The sequence below is a fragment of the Sarcophilus harrisii genome, chromosome 3, assembly GCF_902635505.1.
Source record: "Sarcophilus harrisii chromosome 3, mSarHar1.11, whole genome shotgun sequence".
Classification (NCBI taxonomy): Eukaryota; Metazoa; Chordata; class Mammalia; order Dasyuromorphia; family Dasyuridae; genus Sarcophilus; species Sarcophilus harrisii.
In genome coordinates this window covers 219,883,273-219,899,754 of record NC_045428.1, presented here as the reverse complement: position 1 = coordinate 219,899,754, position 16,482 = coordinate 219,883,273, and the positions used below count along the sequence as shown (strand labels likewise).

The window sequence follows — 16,482 nt, the reverse complement described above, 5'->3', positions numbered from 1 at the left end:
GAGTAGTTCACAATTCCATGAACAATGCATTAATACTACTAATATTCTATACTTGTCTTTCCTTTTTCAACCAATCTCCTCCTAAAAAAAAGTTCCTTATACTTATATCTTCCACTTCCTTGCTTTGAAATCATTCCTCAACCTTTTCCAGAATGGCTTATGACCTCTTCCATTGACCATGCTTTCTTCAAACTTGCCAAGGATCTCTTAATCCCACATTTGATGGTTTTTCTCAGTCCTCATCCTTAATCTGCTTTATTTAACAGTGTTGACCTTTCTTTTTTAGATATTTTCTCCTCTCTTGGTTTAGTACATACTATTTAGGGTTTGAATTTCATGGTTTGGGAGAGGCTTTGAAGGTCCAGCTCAGTGGTATTTGTTTTCTTCATTATTGTTTTATTACTATAATAATTATAGCTAACAATAATTAACATGCATGTAGTACTTTCAAATTTGACATGTTTTTCATTTACAACCCTCTAGGCAAATAATAATTACTATGTCCATTTTGCAGATAAGAAAATCGAGTCAGACAGAGGAAAAATCTCTTGATCATGGTCAAAAACCCCCTAAATTCATAGGGTAGGATTCCAACTCAGCTCTTCCTTATTCCAATTCCAACTACTATGTCACTTAGATTGTTCATTACTTTCATTAATTCTCAAAAGTAGGTACTGTAACACACAGTGGAGAGACAAAATTAAACCTTATAAGGAAGCACAGAAAAGCGGGGTTACTTTGAAAACAATGTCTAGGATTTATTATATAGATTTTCATAAAAAAAGAAAAATTATTGGTTTATATTGAATTCTCTATTATGTTCTACTGTGTGCATGGAAATATTCTTTTTTTTTCTTTTCTCACTTTGTAATTAAGTTTAAAATGAATACAAAATTTAAAAAATTTTTAAGTAGATACAGGATGCAAATGAACATCTTTGTCATGAGTGGAATTAATTCCATTATGCCAAGATACTCTTCAGGCTTAGGAAATGGCACATTTAGATAAGTGCTGAAGTTGGCAAGAGATGAGGACTCAAGATATAATTTCTGTTTGTAAATGTATAATAATACATTTCTGTAGATAATAAGTAATGGATACTAAGCAGATAGAGGGAAATTGAATGGAAAGAAGAACCTCATGCTCTGAGAATTATGAAGAGTTTGACACTCAGAATTTGAGTCTGTTATTCAGAAATAATGAAACTGGAATTAAGAGGAATGGCTATCTTGGTAAAAAATCTTTAAGTTAATTCTCAGTTAAATGTCTTGAATTCAAGACATATAAGGTATTGATGAAAATATATAAGAAGAAGAGCCATTACTCCAATAGACAAATAGTCAAAGCCTAGGAACAAGTAGTTTTTAAAAGAAGAAAAGCAAGCTACTAACAACCTTATTTTAAAAATGCTTCAAATCACTAATATGACGAGAGATATGAATTTTTGAAATTCGGATGTTCTATTTTAGAATTTTTTGCCATCAGATAGGCAAAGACAATAGAAAAAGAAAAATGACAATTATTAGGGGAGCTAGGGGAAAAAGGCACTCTTGATTGAGCTATGAATTAATGTAGCTATTGTGGAAAGCAGCTTGGAAATATATTTAAAAAATCACTAAATTGTGTTTATATCCTTGACCTAGTTATACAGTTATGTAATACATATCTGAAAGAGATAAAAAAAAGGAGGTAAAGCAACCATATTTGCAGAAATGCTTCAGAGCAGATACTAGAGGAAAAAAATCCTAGATACCCATCAACTGGGGAATGGCTGAGCAAATTTAGGCAAATGAATGTAGTAATAGAATATTATTTGGACCATAAGAAATGATGAAAAGGACAGATTCAGAGAAACCTGGAAGGCTTGAAAGAATATAGAATAAATAAGTAGATGAACTAGAATAGTTTATTTTATTATTAAAATATTGTCAAGGCAAAGTATTATGAAAGACTTAAGAACTCTGATCAATTCAATGGCTAATTGTTACTTGAGAAAAAGGCAGCTGTTTTTTTGATAAAGAGATGCTAGACTAGAGGTATATAAATATACCAAATGTATATGTGTATATTTATACATATATATGTATATGGCTCTAGTTTTATAGATATTTTAATTTTACTTTTCTATTACCACTTATCAATGTTACTTCTCTTCCTAGAATAGGAGTCTTAAATGAGTCATTGATTGGGTTCCAGTATTCTGAGGAGGTTCTTCTTTTTAACTTCCTGGTTTTGGATATTTTTTTTTTCAATGGGAGAAAAAGGCTTAAATTTAGATGTTAGAAGGTGTTTTCTTTATAAAATTAGCACGGGAAACTTTTTGAAAGAATAATTTAACTCCCCAACCACATCACCATCATGATTCTCTCTGATTTTTGTGTCAAGACGCGTTTATATATAATATAGACATTATATAGTGGGTACTCAATAATTGTGGAAGAAAGGAAACAAAGAGAGAGGGAGGGAAAGAGGGAAGAAAAGAAGAAAGGAAGGAGGGAAGGACCGAATATCTGAAAAGATTAAGGGAAGGGAGCCACAAATTATATTCATTCTATTTGGAATCTAAAAAACCCCCAAATAACAGAACTGATTTTAAAGAATCAATGAATAACTGAAAATATAATGATGGGGGGGGGGAGGAACCTCTTTAATAATCACTATATTAAATCCATTAAAAATAAGCTCAAACTTGTATTTATAATAATAGCTGACATTTTCATAATACTTTAAAATTAACAAAGTACTTTCCTCATAACAGCACTGGGAGATAAGTAGTTTCATTATTATTGTCTTTTAATTTGAGAAGAGCCTCAGAAAGAGTAGCTTGTTTAGAGCCACATTGCTAGCTAGAATCTGAGATGGAACTTGAGACCACTGATTCTAATCAATGCTTTTTTGTTATCACACTCTCCTTCCTAAAGTCTTTTAGTAGTTAACACACAAAAATTTGAGAGTTACACTATCTCTTATCCCATGGAAGAAATAGAGTCTTCCTACTCTTGTTTCAGGTCCATTGTTCTTTCTACTGCTGCCACAGCTGGTGAAAGTCTGTGTCCAAAGTGAGAATACAAATTCTTTGAGGACAGGGATAGCATAGCACCTGGCACATAATTAGCAATCAATAAATGTTTGTTGATTGATTGGGTAAAAGTCCCAGTGTTATCTCTGTCATTTGGAAGCTATGTTACTTCAAAAAAGCCACTTTGCTTCTCAGCTTCTGCTTACTCCTCTGAAACTCAGGAATAACAATACAAGGTCTATCTCACACAAAGGGTTGTAATGAGAATCAAAGTTTTAATTAATGGTTATCACTATTGGGAAAGCCTAGGAAAATGTTATCTATTATTAAAATATAACATTATAAGGGACAGCTAGGTGGCCCTTGGAATGAAACATTTACCTAAATTCAAAAATAGTCTCAGATACTTACTAGCTGTATGATCATGGATAAGTCACTTAACCCTGATCACCTCCCTCATAAAATAAAACATCTTATTTAAGTAACATCTATGATGAAAACAGATAACATTCACTTAACATTTTATACATGTTCTCTCAAGTATTATTATTGCCATTTTTCAAATGAGAAATTGAGACTGAGAGGTTAAAGGGCTTGCCTTAGTTCACAAATCTACTAAGTGACAGCTGAGTGATAGAAGACTCGAATCTAATGAACTCACTTCTTTATTTTAAATTCTCTTTCAAAACTTATTTCCTTATTTTAAAAAATCCAATTATATTTTATTTTCAGTTCTGTATTCTTTTCCTCCCAACTTCTGAGAAAGAAAAAAAAATAGTTGCAAACATCTATAGTTAAGTCCTGCATTGATATATCCAAAAATATATTTTAATTGGCATCTATCAATATCTATCTGGAAGAAGACTGCAAATTTTGTCAAGAATCCTTTGGAACTGTGGTTGGTCATTATGTTGGTCAGGCTTGTCTTTCTTGCTTGTCTTTATAATATTGTTATATTAATTGTTCTCTGGTTCTGCTAATTTCAGTTTGTTTCAATTCATACACATCTTGTTATGTTTTTCTGAAACCGTCTTCAGTAACATTCATAAACTACCAGCAATTCTTCAATTAATGGGTACTTGCTCAGTTTCCAGGTCTAAGCCATTATTATTACTACACACACACACAATTATTAACATTTTTATACACGTGGTTCCTTTTCTTTTTTCTTTGATCTCATAAGGAATACAAACCTAATAGCGGTATCACTGAGGGAGAGGTGGTGTACCGTGGGTAGTACATAGTGACAGCCTTGGATTCAAGAGGACTCAACTTCCTGAGTTGAAATCGACTTCAGATATTTACTAGCTCTGTGACCCTGGGCAAGTCACTTACGTCTTTGCCTCAATTTCTTCAAGGTAAAATGAGCTGAAGAAGCAAACGGCAAAACCGCTCCAGTTTCTCCGCCAAAAAAAATCCCAAATGGGTCATGAGGATGAGGGTACGACTGAACAACAACGAAGTGGTATCACTGGGTCAAAAGTTATGCCCAATAGCTTTTGGGACATAATTCCAAATTGGTAAAGTCACCTTTTTTCTATTATAAAATGTCAACATATGGTACAAGGGAAAAGGCATTGGATTTGGAGGGAATACCTAGAGATAAGGAATGTCATTCGTTCATTTGAATTGAGCCTCTTTTTTCCTCAATCTGTAAATGGGGGATGGGGAGAAGGGGCGATGGCCGGATTGGATGATCTCCAGGGTTTCTGCTAAACTTCAAGTTTATGATTTTTTTTCGAGGTATCTGAGATTTCATTAGTATTGGGAGGTTGCAGGGAGGAACTTCCTCTACCAACGCAGTGCAGTAACTGTTCCGCAATACTGCACAGTCCAGGGAGCTGGGGGTGGGGCGTTAAGTACACTGCGAATTAAGAGATGAGGGTCACGCAGACAATAGGTGACAGAGGCAGAGTTTCTTAACTCCAAGGTCAGCTCCCCCTCCACCACGCACCGCTTCTTTCCCTATAAATATTCTCAAAGATGAGCAAGAGTGTGATTGCAAAGCTTCAGCGGAAAATAAAATAGGAAGTTGTGTTCTTCCTAAGCTCCGTTTCGTAATACCGAATTTAAAAGGGTGAGGAGGGGCCTGCCACGTTGCCGCCCCACCTGACCGCACCCCTTGCTCTCAGTTAAGGGGCGGAGCGAGCTTCCCGCACCGAGCTCCCGGGAGTTTACCAGGGTCCGGGGACCGGGATGGGGTGGGGGTGGGGGTGGGGGTGGATAGAACGCCGATAGAACGCCGGGCGGGGAAGTTCTGCGGCTCATTGGCTCTCCCGGGCACTCTGACGTCACCGGGGCGGAGTCGGGACCGCTTTGAGGGACTCCGGTTGGTCCTCCGGGAGCGGGGCAGCCATTGGTGGCGGGTGGTAGTCAGGGAAACGGTGGGGCGAGAGAGTAAGAGAGAGCTAAGCGAGAGGGCTACGGGAGCCGTGAGCTAGCGAGGCCACCGCGGCGCGGCCCGGGAGCCCAGAAGCCCAGGGTGTGCGTGGTGTGTGGGTGTGGGTTGGGGTGATTGGTGGGGGGGCGGTGCGGAAGAAGTGTAGCGAGGGGCGTGGCGGCTTAGCCAAGGGGACTGACAAGCTACTCGGAGGAGCTCGGGCTTACGCGGCCGGGGAAGCCGGAGCCCGGGGGAAGGAGGGTGGTTTACTTCTCGCCCTGTCGGGGTTCCTCACGTGCTCGCGTTGCGCGCGGGAGGAGGGGGCGAGGGCGCTCGAGGCCTGCGGGGGTGGGGCGCGGCGGACGGCGAGTCCGCGGACCGCCGCTATGGGTTGCTTGTTCTCCAAGAAGCGGAAGACTGAGAAGGAGCGGCAGACCCCGCCGGCGTCTGGGGAAGCCGGGGAGCAGCAGCCGCCGAAGCTGTACAGCTGGGACAAGCGGGAAAAGGTAAACTCGCGCCTCCTTTTGCGTCCTGCACCCAGCCCCCGGTCACCGGGCCTCGGGCGGGGGCTTACCTGCTCCCCTCTGTCGCCTCCTTCCTTCCCCTCAGCGTCCCTCCCTCCCCCAGGCCGGGCACGGAGGGGCCCCTCCCCTGCAGGAGTTTCTGCATTTGGGGCTGTGGAGCTCACTTTCCTTTTTGCAAGGTCTTTCGGAGAAGATGGGACGCTTGCCGCAAGGATCAGAGGCTTTAAAAAAAAATTTTTTTTAAAAAATTTTAAAGTATTTGTATGCCCTGGTCCAAAAAACAAAAAACAAAACAAAACAAAAAAAAGCATTATAAAATAGCGCCTGCCATGTATCAGGCATTGTACTAAGCTCTGGAAATTAAAAAAAAATAATAAGCAAATCACAAACAAGATAGATTCAAGATTAATGGAAAGATGATCAGCCTGGAGAAGGCATTACTATTAAGGGAGGTTTGGAAGTAGTAGCTTGACTTTATACTACTGCTCGGGTGCATTCCCTGAAGAGCAGCACCCTTTCCCTTCCCATACACCTGTCTGTTATTAAAGGTGTTAAGTGCATCACATAACCCCAGATAAACGAGAGATTATCAACCTAAGCAAGTTATTAGCTTGGAAGTTAACTGAAAATAGTCGCCTGAATTTAGACTACCGCGTGGGTACCTTCCCTTGATGATTACCCATTGCCTCCCCGACCACTTGTCTGTGTATCTTTAAAGGTATCAGGTGCATTGCATAGCTCCAGATAAATGGGAGATTATCAACGTATTATATAAAAAAAAGGAAATCGAAAGTAGCCATTTGGTTGCCTTCCTTGTTGAGAATCCCTACCTCTCTGTCATTATTATATAGCCATGATAAATAGGAGATTATCAGTGGGTGGAAGGAAGGTAGGTATTAACAGGAAGGGAGATTGAAAAAGAAAATTGAAAGTAGCTACCTTATCTGTTGTATGCACTACATACAACATACTACATACTACATACATACACTTTTGCCTTCTCTGATAACCACTTGTCTGTATTGGTCTGTATTGTTTAAAGATGTCAGATGCATTACATTCTCTCTTACAGAAGCATCAGCTGGGAAATGAGTAACAGTGTCCTGACAACCAACTGGGCTCTCAGAAGTTTCTTTAAACTGTTATTTTCTATGGTTCTCATGTTATAGTTGAGGAAGTAGTGAATTTTTAGCTTCTCTGCTGTTGCTTCCTATTTGCTAACCTTACTCAATAAGTAGAGTTACTTTGTGTATCTTAGCACATCTTATTAAACTAAAAACTTTTTTCTATTAATAAATGAAGTAATTTAGGAAATTTGTTTTTCCCTCATACAAGAGACAATGAAGTGATGAAAAGTATGAATCTCTTTCAGAATATATAAAAGTTAGGGTGAAATGTTTCTGATTGCAAAAAACTGTTTAATAGCTCACTTCACTAAAGGAAAATGTTTTTATATACATTATTTACATTTTTATATAAAAATAAATACAGTAACAAACGACTTTTATGTGAAGTTGTTTAGGGATGCACTGTAGTAATGAGTTTCATAAGTTTCTTTTCACATAACAGTTTACTTATATTCAGTTCATAATTTTAAATATGACCAGGTAAACTGCTGGGTTATTAAATTGTACAAAATGAATAATGATAATTGATAACATTTATATAGTGTTTTCTTATGATGTGCCAAGCACAGTGCTAAATGCATTACAATTGTTCTCTTCCTCTGGCAGGTAAATACTATTATTATCCCCATTTTGTGAGGGGGGGAAAAAAAACTGAGGTAAACAGATGCTAAGTGACCTACCTAGGGTCACATAGCTAATAACTGAACTCATGTCATCCTGATTCCAGGCCCATCGCACCTCTTAGCCGCCCTAATCTGTTCCCTCTTACTGGAATATTCAGTCTTGTTAATAGTAAGTAGTTTTATTGTAACTTGATATCACAGTCTTGCAAAAGTATATTGTTGAATAGGTTTTTCCTATAGTTTCCAGCTCATATAGGAATTTTATTAAGCATATCCAGTTCTTGGCAATTGGAATTTGGAAATTGTAAGATAGTTTCTTTCAGTATTGCTTTTTTTTGATAGTTTTTTATTTTTATGTTTTATCCCTTTTTGACAGAAGCAGTGTTAGGATTATGAAAGCTATTATCATCTCTTTTAAAGGAGGAATACAGTTAAGTATTTTTAGAGCTAACTTAAATTTAAGGGAGAAAAGAAATCCAGTTTCCTGGAAATGACATTTAAATTTCTCAAGATGATTAACATAAGAAAAATTTCGCTTGTTTTATAAAAAATATGTATTTAATAATTTTATTTTCCCCAGTTACATGTAAAATAATTTTTGTACATTTGTTTTTAAAACTTTGAGTTCCAGATTCTCTCCCTTCCTCTTCATCCCAAGCCCCTTTAAGAAGGCACCTATGAAGTCATGCAAAATATTTCCATAAAGTCATCTTGTAAAAGAAAACAAAAAACTAGCTCTGTTCCCCCTGTAAAAAACACTCAAAGAAAATAAGGTTAAGAAAAAGAGAGTATGCTTCTATCTGTATTCAGGCACAATCAGTTCTTTCTCTAGTTATGGATAGTATTTTTCATCACAAGTACTTCAGAGTAATTTTGGATTATATAGTATTGCTGAGAATAGCAAAGTTATTCACAGCTAGTCATTCCACAACATTGCTATTACTTTTTACATAGTATATTTCACTTTGCTTGAATTTGTGGATGACTTTCCAGGTTTTTCTGACCCCATCCTGCTCATCATTTCCCATAGAACAATAATATTCCATCATAATTCACATACCACAGTTTATTCAGCCATTTACCAATTGATGGACATCCTCATATTTTTGTACATATAGATCTCTTTCCTTTTTTTTTTTTTTAATCTTTTTTTGGGATTCATGCCTCGTAGTGGTATTATTAGGTCAAAAGATATGCATAATTTTATAGCCCTTTCGGCATAGTTCATGTGTTTGGATCATTCATGTATTGGAGAATGGCTCCTTTTTTTAAAAAAAATAAATTTGACTCAGTTCCCTATATATTTGAGAAATGGAGGCCTTCATCAGAGAAGCTTGCTTCAAAATTCTTTCTGTAATTGCTATTGCTAACTGAACCCTCCTGTTTATTCTATTCTCTATCTCCTTTCACCCTGACCCTCCTCAAAAGTGTTTTGCTGCTGACTGTTCCTCCCTCAGTATCCCTTCTTCTATCACCTTTTTCTGTAAGGTATACACACATGTAATATGTATATTATTTCCTCTTTGAGCCAATTCTAATGAAAATAAGGCTCACTCATAATCCTTCCATTGTAAAAGTTTTCTTTTGCCTCTTCTATAGTAGATAATTTGCAGCATTACATTCTGTTCCTTTCACATTCTCCCAGTACATTATTTCTCACCTCTTAATTTTATTTTTTTAAAGATATTATCCCTTCATATTCAACTCACACCTGTTCCCTCTGTATATACTCCTAACTGCCATAATAATAAGAAAGTTCTAATGAGTTACAAGTATCATCTTCCCATTTAGGAATGTAAACATTTAAGTCTTGTCAAGTCCCTTATAATTTTCCTGAATTTTATATTTGAAAATAAAATTATTTATTCAGCTCTGGTCTTTTCATCTTGAATGCTTAAAAATTTTCTAATTCACTGAATACCCTGAAGGGGTACTGAGTTCATTTTCCCCTGAAGGAATACTGAGTTTTGCTGGATAAGTGATTATTGGTTGTAATTCTGGCTTCAGTGCTCTCTGAAATATCATATTCTAAGCCCTTCTATCCTTCAGTGTAGAAGCTATCTATCCTGACTATGTATGGCTCCACTATACTTGAATTGTGAATTGTTTCTTTCTGGATGCTTGCAATATTTCCTTCTTTACCTGAGAGTTCTGGAATTTGGCTATGATATTCCTGTGAGTTTTCATTTTGTGATCTTTTTCAGGAGGTAATTGGTGGATTCTTTCAATTTCTATCTTACCCTCTGGTTCTAGAATATCAGGACAGTTCCTTAATAATTTCTTGAAAAATGATGTCTGGCTCTTTTTTTGTCATAGTTTCCAGGTACACCAATAATTTTTAAATGATTTTGCCTGCATCTATTTTTCCAATGAAATATTTCACATTTTCTTTTTTCCCCCTCATTCTTTTGGTTCTATTTTTTTGATTTTTCTTATTTATCTTCTCATTAGCTTCCATTTGCTCAATTCCAATTTTCAAATGTTGTTTCAAAACTGTTTTTCTCAGTGAGCTTTTTTAATCTCCTTTCCCATTTGGGCAATGTTGCTGTTTAAGGCTTTCTTTTCCTGATTAGCTTTTTTGTACCACTCTTAATTCTCATCCCAGTTTTTCCTTCATCTCTCTTACTTGATTTTCAAAATTCCTTTTGAACTTTTCCATGGTTTGAGAGTAATTTTTATTTTCCTTTCAGGCTTTAGATGTGGGAGCTTTGATTTTGTTATCTGCTTCTGAGTGTGTCTTTTGATCTTCCTTGTCACAATAGTAACTTTCTATGATCAGAATCTTTTTCTGTTGTCTGCTCATTTTCCCAATCTATTACTCAGATTTTAACTTTTTATTAAAGTAGAGCTCTGTTTCCAGGGTGCAGTGTCCTAAGCTTCAGGGGATTTGTACTGCTATTTTCAGAGAACCTGAGGGGAAATTGACTATATTCTTTTTTTGCCCTGGAACTGTGAGGAATGTCCCTCCTCTACTATGACTGTAAGTTCCAGTGTGCTAAAGCAATAGAGTCCTTCCTCAGTGCTAGTAAAGAGACTTCTTATGAGCTGAGGCCTCCGGAGCTTACAGAGGCCACCTACACCCACCCTTGGTTTGCTGGTTTCCCAGGTTCTCTCACCCCATTGACAAACCTTTCCTGCTGACCTTTTTAAGTAGTCCTTGCCTAGAAAATGTCCCACTTCATCTTTTTTGTGTTCTGACACTAAAATATGTTTAGTCATTATTTAAAGGAATTTGGAGTAGTTTGGGAGAGAGTTTGGTAAGTGTCTGTCTTTACTGTCCTATCTTGGCTCTGCCATAGGTTGTCTTTTCTATTTTAGTGTTTATTTTTTATTTCCTTCAAATTGGAGTCCTAAACTTGATGACAGGGCTTTTACTTGAATTTGTAGCATTTAGTAGTTTCATCTATTGATAGCTTAATAAGTTAAAAACAGTCTTATAGTATTTTATAAATACAGTTTTTAATGAGTTGAAGTCTTCATGTGGATGTTATTTTTATTTTAATCTTTTCAAAACTTCTTAAATTTCAAAATAGTTTCAAAAAAATTTCAAAAAGTTTCAAAAATAAGGAAATGCATTCTAGCAACTGTTGAATGTTTTACTTGCCTCCTTCCCAATGAATGGGAAGTTTGTATCTAGCATTTTAGATTTCTTCAGGGCAAGAGCTACGTATTCTTGTTTACTGTTTTTCCATGGTGCCTTGTGTGGCATTCTATGTCCAGTCATACTCAAGAGAAGGTGACTTAATTTTAAAAACGCAACAAATAGCAACGTGTTTCACTTACTCAATGCTTCAATTTATGGGAATACACACAGCAACAATAAAAAAAGGACTAACTCTCCAGAAAGATCACAGGTTCTAATGTCAAAAGATCTGGGTTCACATCCCATCTCTGCTGCTATCTGTGACTTTGGGCAAATAATTTCCCTAGGCTCAGTTTTTTCATTTACGAATGAGTAGGTTAGAGGGCCTCTTTAGTCCTCTCAAGCTCTAGATTTCTCATCCTATGATAAACAACAGACCCAAGGAAAAATGTTGTTTCAAAACTGTAGGAGTATAAGGAAGGGAATTAGTTAGAATTTGGGGCCATGGAAATCCTGACATTCTTCTTCCTTTTTAGAATTAATTCAGCCATCATTTCAGATTTTATTTTTTACAGTAGTCAAAATCATATGTAAATTTAGAGATTTAAATCTGCTTCATAACCTTTCCAGTTTAAATTTTATATATAATACTATATAACAAAACAGGATCTAGAATATACAGGTAATAAAATGGTCAATGTATATAAAATGAAAGATTGAATTATTTGAAAATCTATAGGATTTTTAAAAAGACAGCTTTTACATTGAGTAGGCTGTTGGCTTTAGAGCTAATGTCCTGATGCTGCTCTTCTACTTCACTTTGGGACTAGTGTAACAAGTTACAACTTGAGGTACTGCAAATTATGAGAGTTGCTTAATAGAGATACTTAAATTGTAATTTAAAAGTTCTAAAGGCAGATATAGAAAACTATTAAGCTTTCTAGGCCATTGTTTTCATAAATTGTGCTATCAGTATTTTACTGAGGAACATCTCCTGGGCTTTGATGAGCTGGAGAACTGAATTAATCTTAGGGGACTGGAAGCTAGGAAAAACTTTCTTAATTAAAAATAATGTTTGGACAATTGTTGTGATAGCAACATACTATGTGGTTAACATTGCAAGCCCATTTTCTTTGCTTACTAAACATATAATTATTACAGTATGGAAAATGAGTATGAACAGCATTCTAAAAGATAATACTCTAAGTAAATAAACTAATGCCCACTGTGTAGATATGTAACACCATGCAAAGGCATTGCTGGGGGTGGGGGGAGTGGTTTAAAAAGTAGAAAACAGTCCCATTCTTTAAGTTGGGGGAATAAGCTATGCACATTTTAAATATTTAAAATGATAAAACAGCTTAGTATTTGAAAAAGTTTCAAAAAAATTGTAAATGTTTAAGAACTTATACCCATAGACCTTTCAATTTGATTCAGAAAACTGATTTAGGTAAATATATTTTCTGCCCTATACATTTATTTATACACTCTCCAATTAATACTAAAATTATTTAAAGAAGGATCCTGCAATTCCAATAGATTTATGATGGAAAGAGCCATCCTCAACCAGAAAGAGAACTATAGAGACTGATTGTGGATCAAAGCATAGTATTTTCACATTTTTTGGTGGTGGTGGTGGTGGTGTTTGCTTGTTTTTTTTTTTCTTTCTGATATTTTTTTCCCCCTTTTGATCTGATTTTTCTTGTCCAAAATGCTAAATATGGAAATATGTTTAGAAAAATTGCATGTTTAACTTATAGCGAATTGTTTACCTATTTAGGGGAGGGAGGAGGGAAAAAAATTTGGTAACACTAGTTTTGCAAAGGTGAATGTTGAAAACTATATTCACATGCATTTGGAAAAAATAAAAGGTGATTATTTAAAAAAAAGAAAATAAAGAATCCTGAACTTGAAATTCAGGTAATTAGATTTTATTATATGTGCTGCTTTGTAGTTTAAGGTAAGCCAGTTAACGTGCATGTTTTAGTTTTGCTGGCTAAAATGGAAATAGTAATTCTCTTCTAGTATTTAATACATATCTATTATCATATTCTGTTTTGCATTTTATTTTTTTATATATCTACTTTCCTTCTGTTAGATTGTGATATATTTGAGGGAAACATCTATCATTTTATTTCTTTCATCTTATTTCTATCTACATATCAGAATAGGTATTCAATGGATGTTTCTTTAAATTAATTATATTAGGAAGGTCAGCTACTATGAATAGAGATACTTATCGTTGCTGAGGATACTTTGATAGAAAACAAAAATGAAATTTCTCTTATGCAGTTACTTGGAGTTTGTGTGTGTGTGTGTACACATATATAGTTAATATAAAGTAATTTGAAAAAGAGGAGAACATTAACATGGTGGGGGAGTTGAGGGTAGGAGGTAGAAGGCTGAGTCCTAAATTGAGCTTTGAAGAAAGATAAGAATTCTCCTACATAGTGCATTCCAAGAGTGTGAGATAATTTGTGTCAATGCATGTTGGTGGAAAATGGGATGCAATTTTGGGTAATAGCTAGCAGACCAATTTGGATGGAACATAATTTGTGAAGAGGAATGGGAAATAAGAGTGGAAAGGTATATTTGAATGAGATTCTTGAGGAACATAAATGCCAAAGAAAATGGGGTCTTACTTAAAAGCTTTAAGGAGTAGATTTCAGTCAGTAGGTCGCTAACCATAGTTGATAAAGAATAAGATTATTATCATTTGGGCAGCTTATTTTTTTTTTCTTTCAAGACTTTTAAGTAAGCTTGTGTCATGCTTTTAACTTTGAAAAGTCATGTTTTAGAGTAGAATGATTAAAATTTCAAAGCAAATTGTATTTTTTTTCTCAATTTTAAGTGTTTTTAATTTTTTTCTTAACTATCAATCCAACTATCCCCCAAAGCTAATAATTCCATTACCTTTTTTCTCTAATACATCAATTCTTTAGCATTTTATTTTTTTTATTAAAGCTTTTTATTTTCAAAACATATGCATGGATCATTTTTCAACATTAACCCTTGCAGAAAACCTTGTGTTGCAGTTTCCCCCCCACTCCCTCCTCTAGATGGCAACTAATTCAATATATGTTAAACACAGTAAAAATATATGTTAAATCTAATATATGCATGCATATTTATACAATTATCTTGCTGCACAAGAAAAATCAAATCAAAAAGGAAAAAAATGAGAAAAAATAAAATGCAAACAAACAACAACAAAAACAGTGAAAATACTATGTTGTGATTCACATTCAGTCTCCACAGGCCTCTCTCTGGGCATAGATGGCTCTCTCCATCTCTCACCATTGGAACTGGCCTGAATCACCTCATGGTTGAGAAGAACCTCGACCATCAGAATTGATCATTGTATAGTCTTGTTGTTGCCATGTATCTGATCTCCTGATTCTGCTCACTTTACTTAGCGTCAGTTCATGTAAGTCTCTGCAGGCCTCTCAGAAATCATCTGGGCAGCTTATTTTCAGTGAGGCAGCTAAGAGGCACAGCTTGGAATCAGGAAGGCATAATTTTACATCTGGCCTCACATACATGTCAGGTATGTAATTTTGGGCAAAGTCATAAAAACTTTATTTTCCTCACTTTCCTCATCTGTAGTATGGGAATAATAATAGCATCAATTATCTCCCCCGTTGTTGTGAGGACCAACTGAGGTAATAAAATGTAAAATGCTTAGTATGTTTTCTGGAACATAGTAGGTACTCTTAAAAAATGCTAGTTATTATTGGTATTAGTAAAGATACTCAATAGTATATCATCTTAGGTATTAAAATGGAAGACCACATGAACTGTTTTTGAGGATGCTAATGCATCTAGCCTGGGTTTGGATGATTTCTTAAGTTCCCTTTTATCACTAGTAGTAGAGTTGAAAGGAACTGGAATTAGGAGGGACCAAGGAAATGGTATAGAAATTCATTAATGCAGCTCTCCAACTCAACTGCAATATATAGTCTTTAAGTATTTACTGTTTAGGCACTGAGAGGTTAAGTATAACTTCTCCAAGATCACATAGGTAGTAAGTGTCAGAAGCAAGACTTAAGAGTCAAATCTTCTTCACCTGAAGGTCAGCCTTCTATCCCTTCCCACTGCCTTGCTGCCTCTCATTATTCTATTTTGTGATGTTGTAATTTCCTGGTCTTTTTTAAAAATGTAAGTTAATATAAGCATAATATTTTAGCTTTTCTGAGCAGTAGTATGTAATAAATTCAAGGGAGTGATAATATTTTGTGTGCAGTTTCAAAAAAAAAATGCATCTATCTAAGAACTTGAAACACTTTCAGCCACTCAGATATTTAATATCTTTAATTATGATCTAAAAAATGTAAACCACTGTACTACTGTAGTTTTTTTTTTTTCCCTTCTCAACTGTTAGATGAATACCATGTTTCAGTTTCTTAAAACAATTTTAATAAAACTTTTTGCTAAAATTCATCCCAAGATTAAGTATATGTTTTCTTGGCAAATTTCATGACAGTTTTATGGAACTTTTAAGTATAGTATAATGTTACTACATAGAAACTTCTTTTCATGGTAGTTTTCATAAACTATTCCATTTTTGGTAGAAAGTGAAAAACAAGTTTTTAACCTTTCCCAAATTTTCACATCATGTTATATAGAGAAAGAAAATTTGAGGTTCTGATGTTTAGATGTTTTAAGATCAAGAATGGTAGCATGGTAAAGTAGGGATCAGCAAAGAGATATCGGTAAGCTGAGGAAATACAGGAGAAAGATAACAAGGTCATACAGCTATAGATAAGGGGAGGAAAGAAGTTTGAAATGTTTAGATAATACTAAAAGTGTTGGCCTTTGACACAATAAGTTGTTGTTGTTTTGGCAATGATACTAGAGTAGTTTGCTATTTCCTTCTCCAGCTGATTTTACAGATGAAGAAACTGAGGTAAGCAGAGTTAAATGACTTGTCCAGGATCACACAGTGTAGTAGTTGTCTGAAGCAAGTTTGAATTCAGATCCTCTTGATTCTAGGCCCTGAAATAATAATCACATGAAAAATACCACTACACCACTTAGCTGCCCACATATAATATGTGATATATTTAGAGGAATGAGGAATTTGGTATATTTAGAGGAATTTGGTCAGTTTGATGAGGCTATATATTAAACTGCTTGATGTCTAAGGAAGAGGGGAGATGGGAAAGGAAGAAGAAAAATATGGAAAACAAGGTTTTGCAAGTATAAATGTTGAAAACTATCTTTGCA

The 16,482-nt window shown here is 35.5% G+C and overlaps 1 protein-coding gene across 6 annotated transcripts in view; it reads left to right on the top strand.

Annotated features, from left to right (window-relative positions):
• Positions 1 to 5,410: 5,410 nt before the first annotated feature.
• Positions 5,411 to 16,482, top strand: part of RP2 (RP2 activator of ARL3 GTPase) — a 71,547-nt gene continuing 60,475 nt past the window's right edge. For 4 of the 6 annotated variants that reach the window (XR_004232912.1, XR_004232910.1, XR_004232911.1 and 1 more), the window contains exon 1: positions 5,411 to 5,905. Coding sequence is in view for 3 of the 6 variants with exons in the window: in XM_031959077.1 (XP_031814937.1) it covers positions 5,786 to 5,905 (120 nt within the window). In the remaining 3 variants the exon portion in view is untranslated. The remainder of the gene's footprint in view (positions 5,906 to 16,482) is intronic. The other 2 variants (XM_031959078.1, XM_003765618.4) reach the window with 2 other exon arrangements.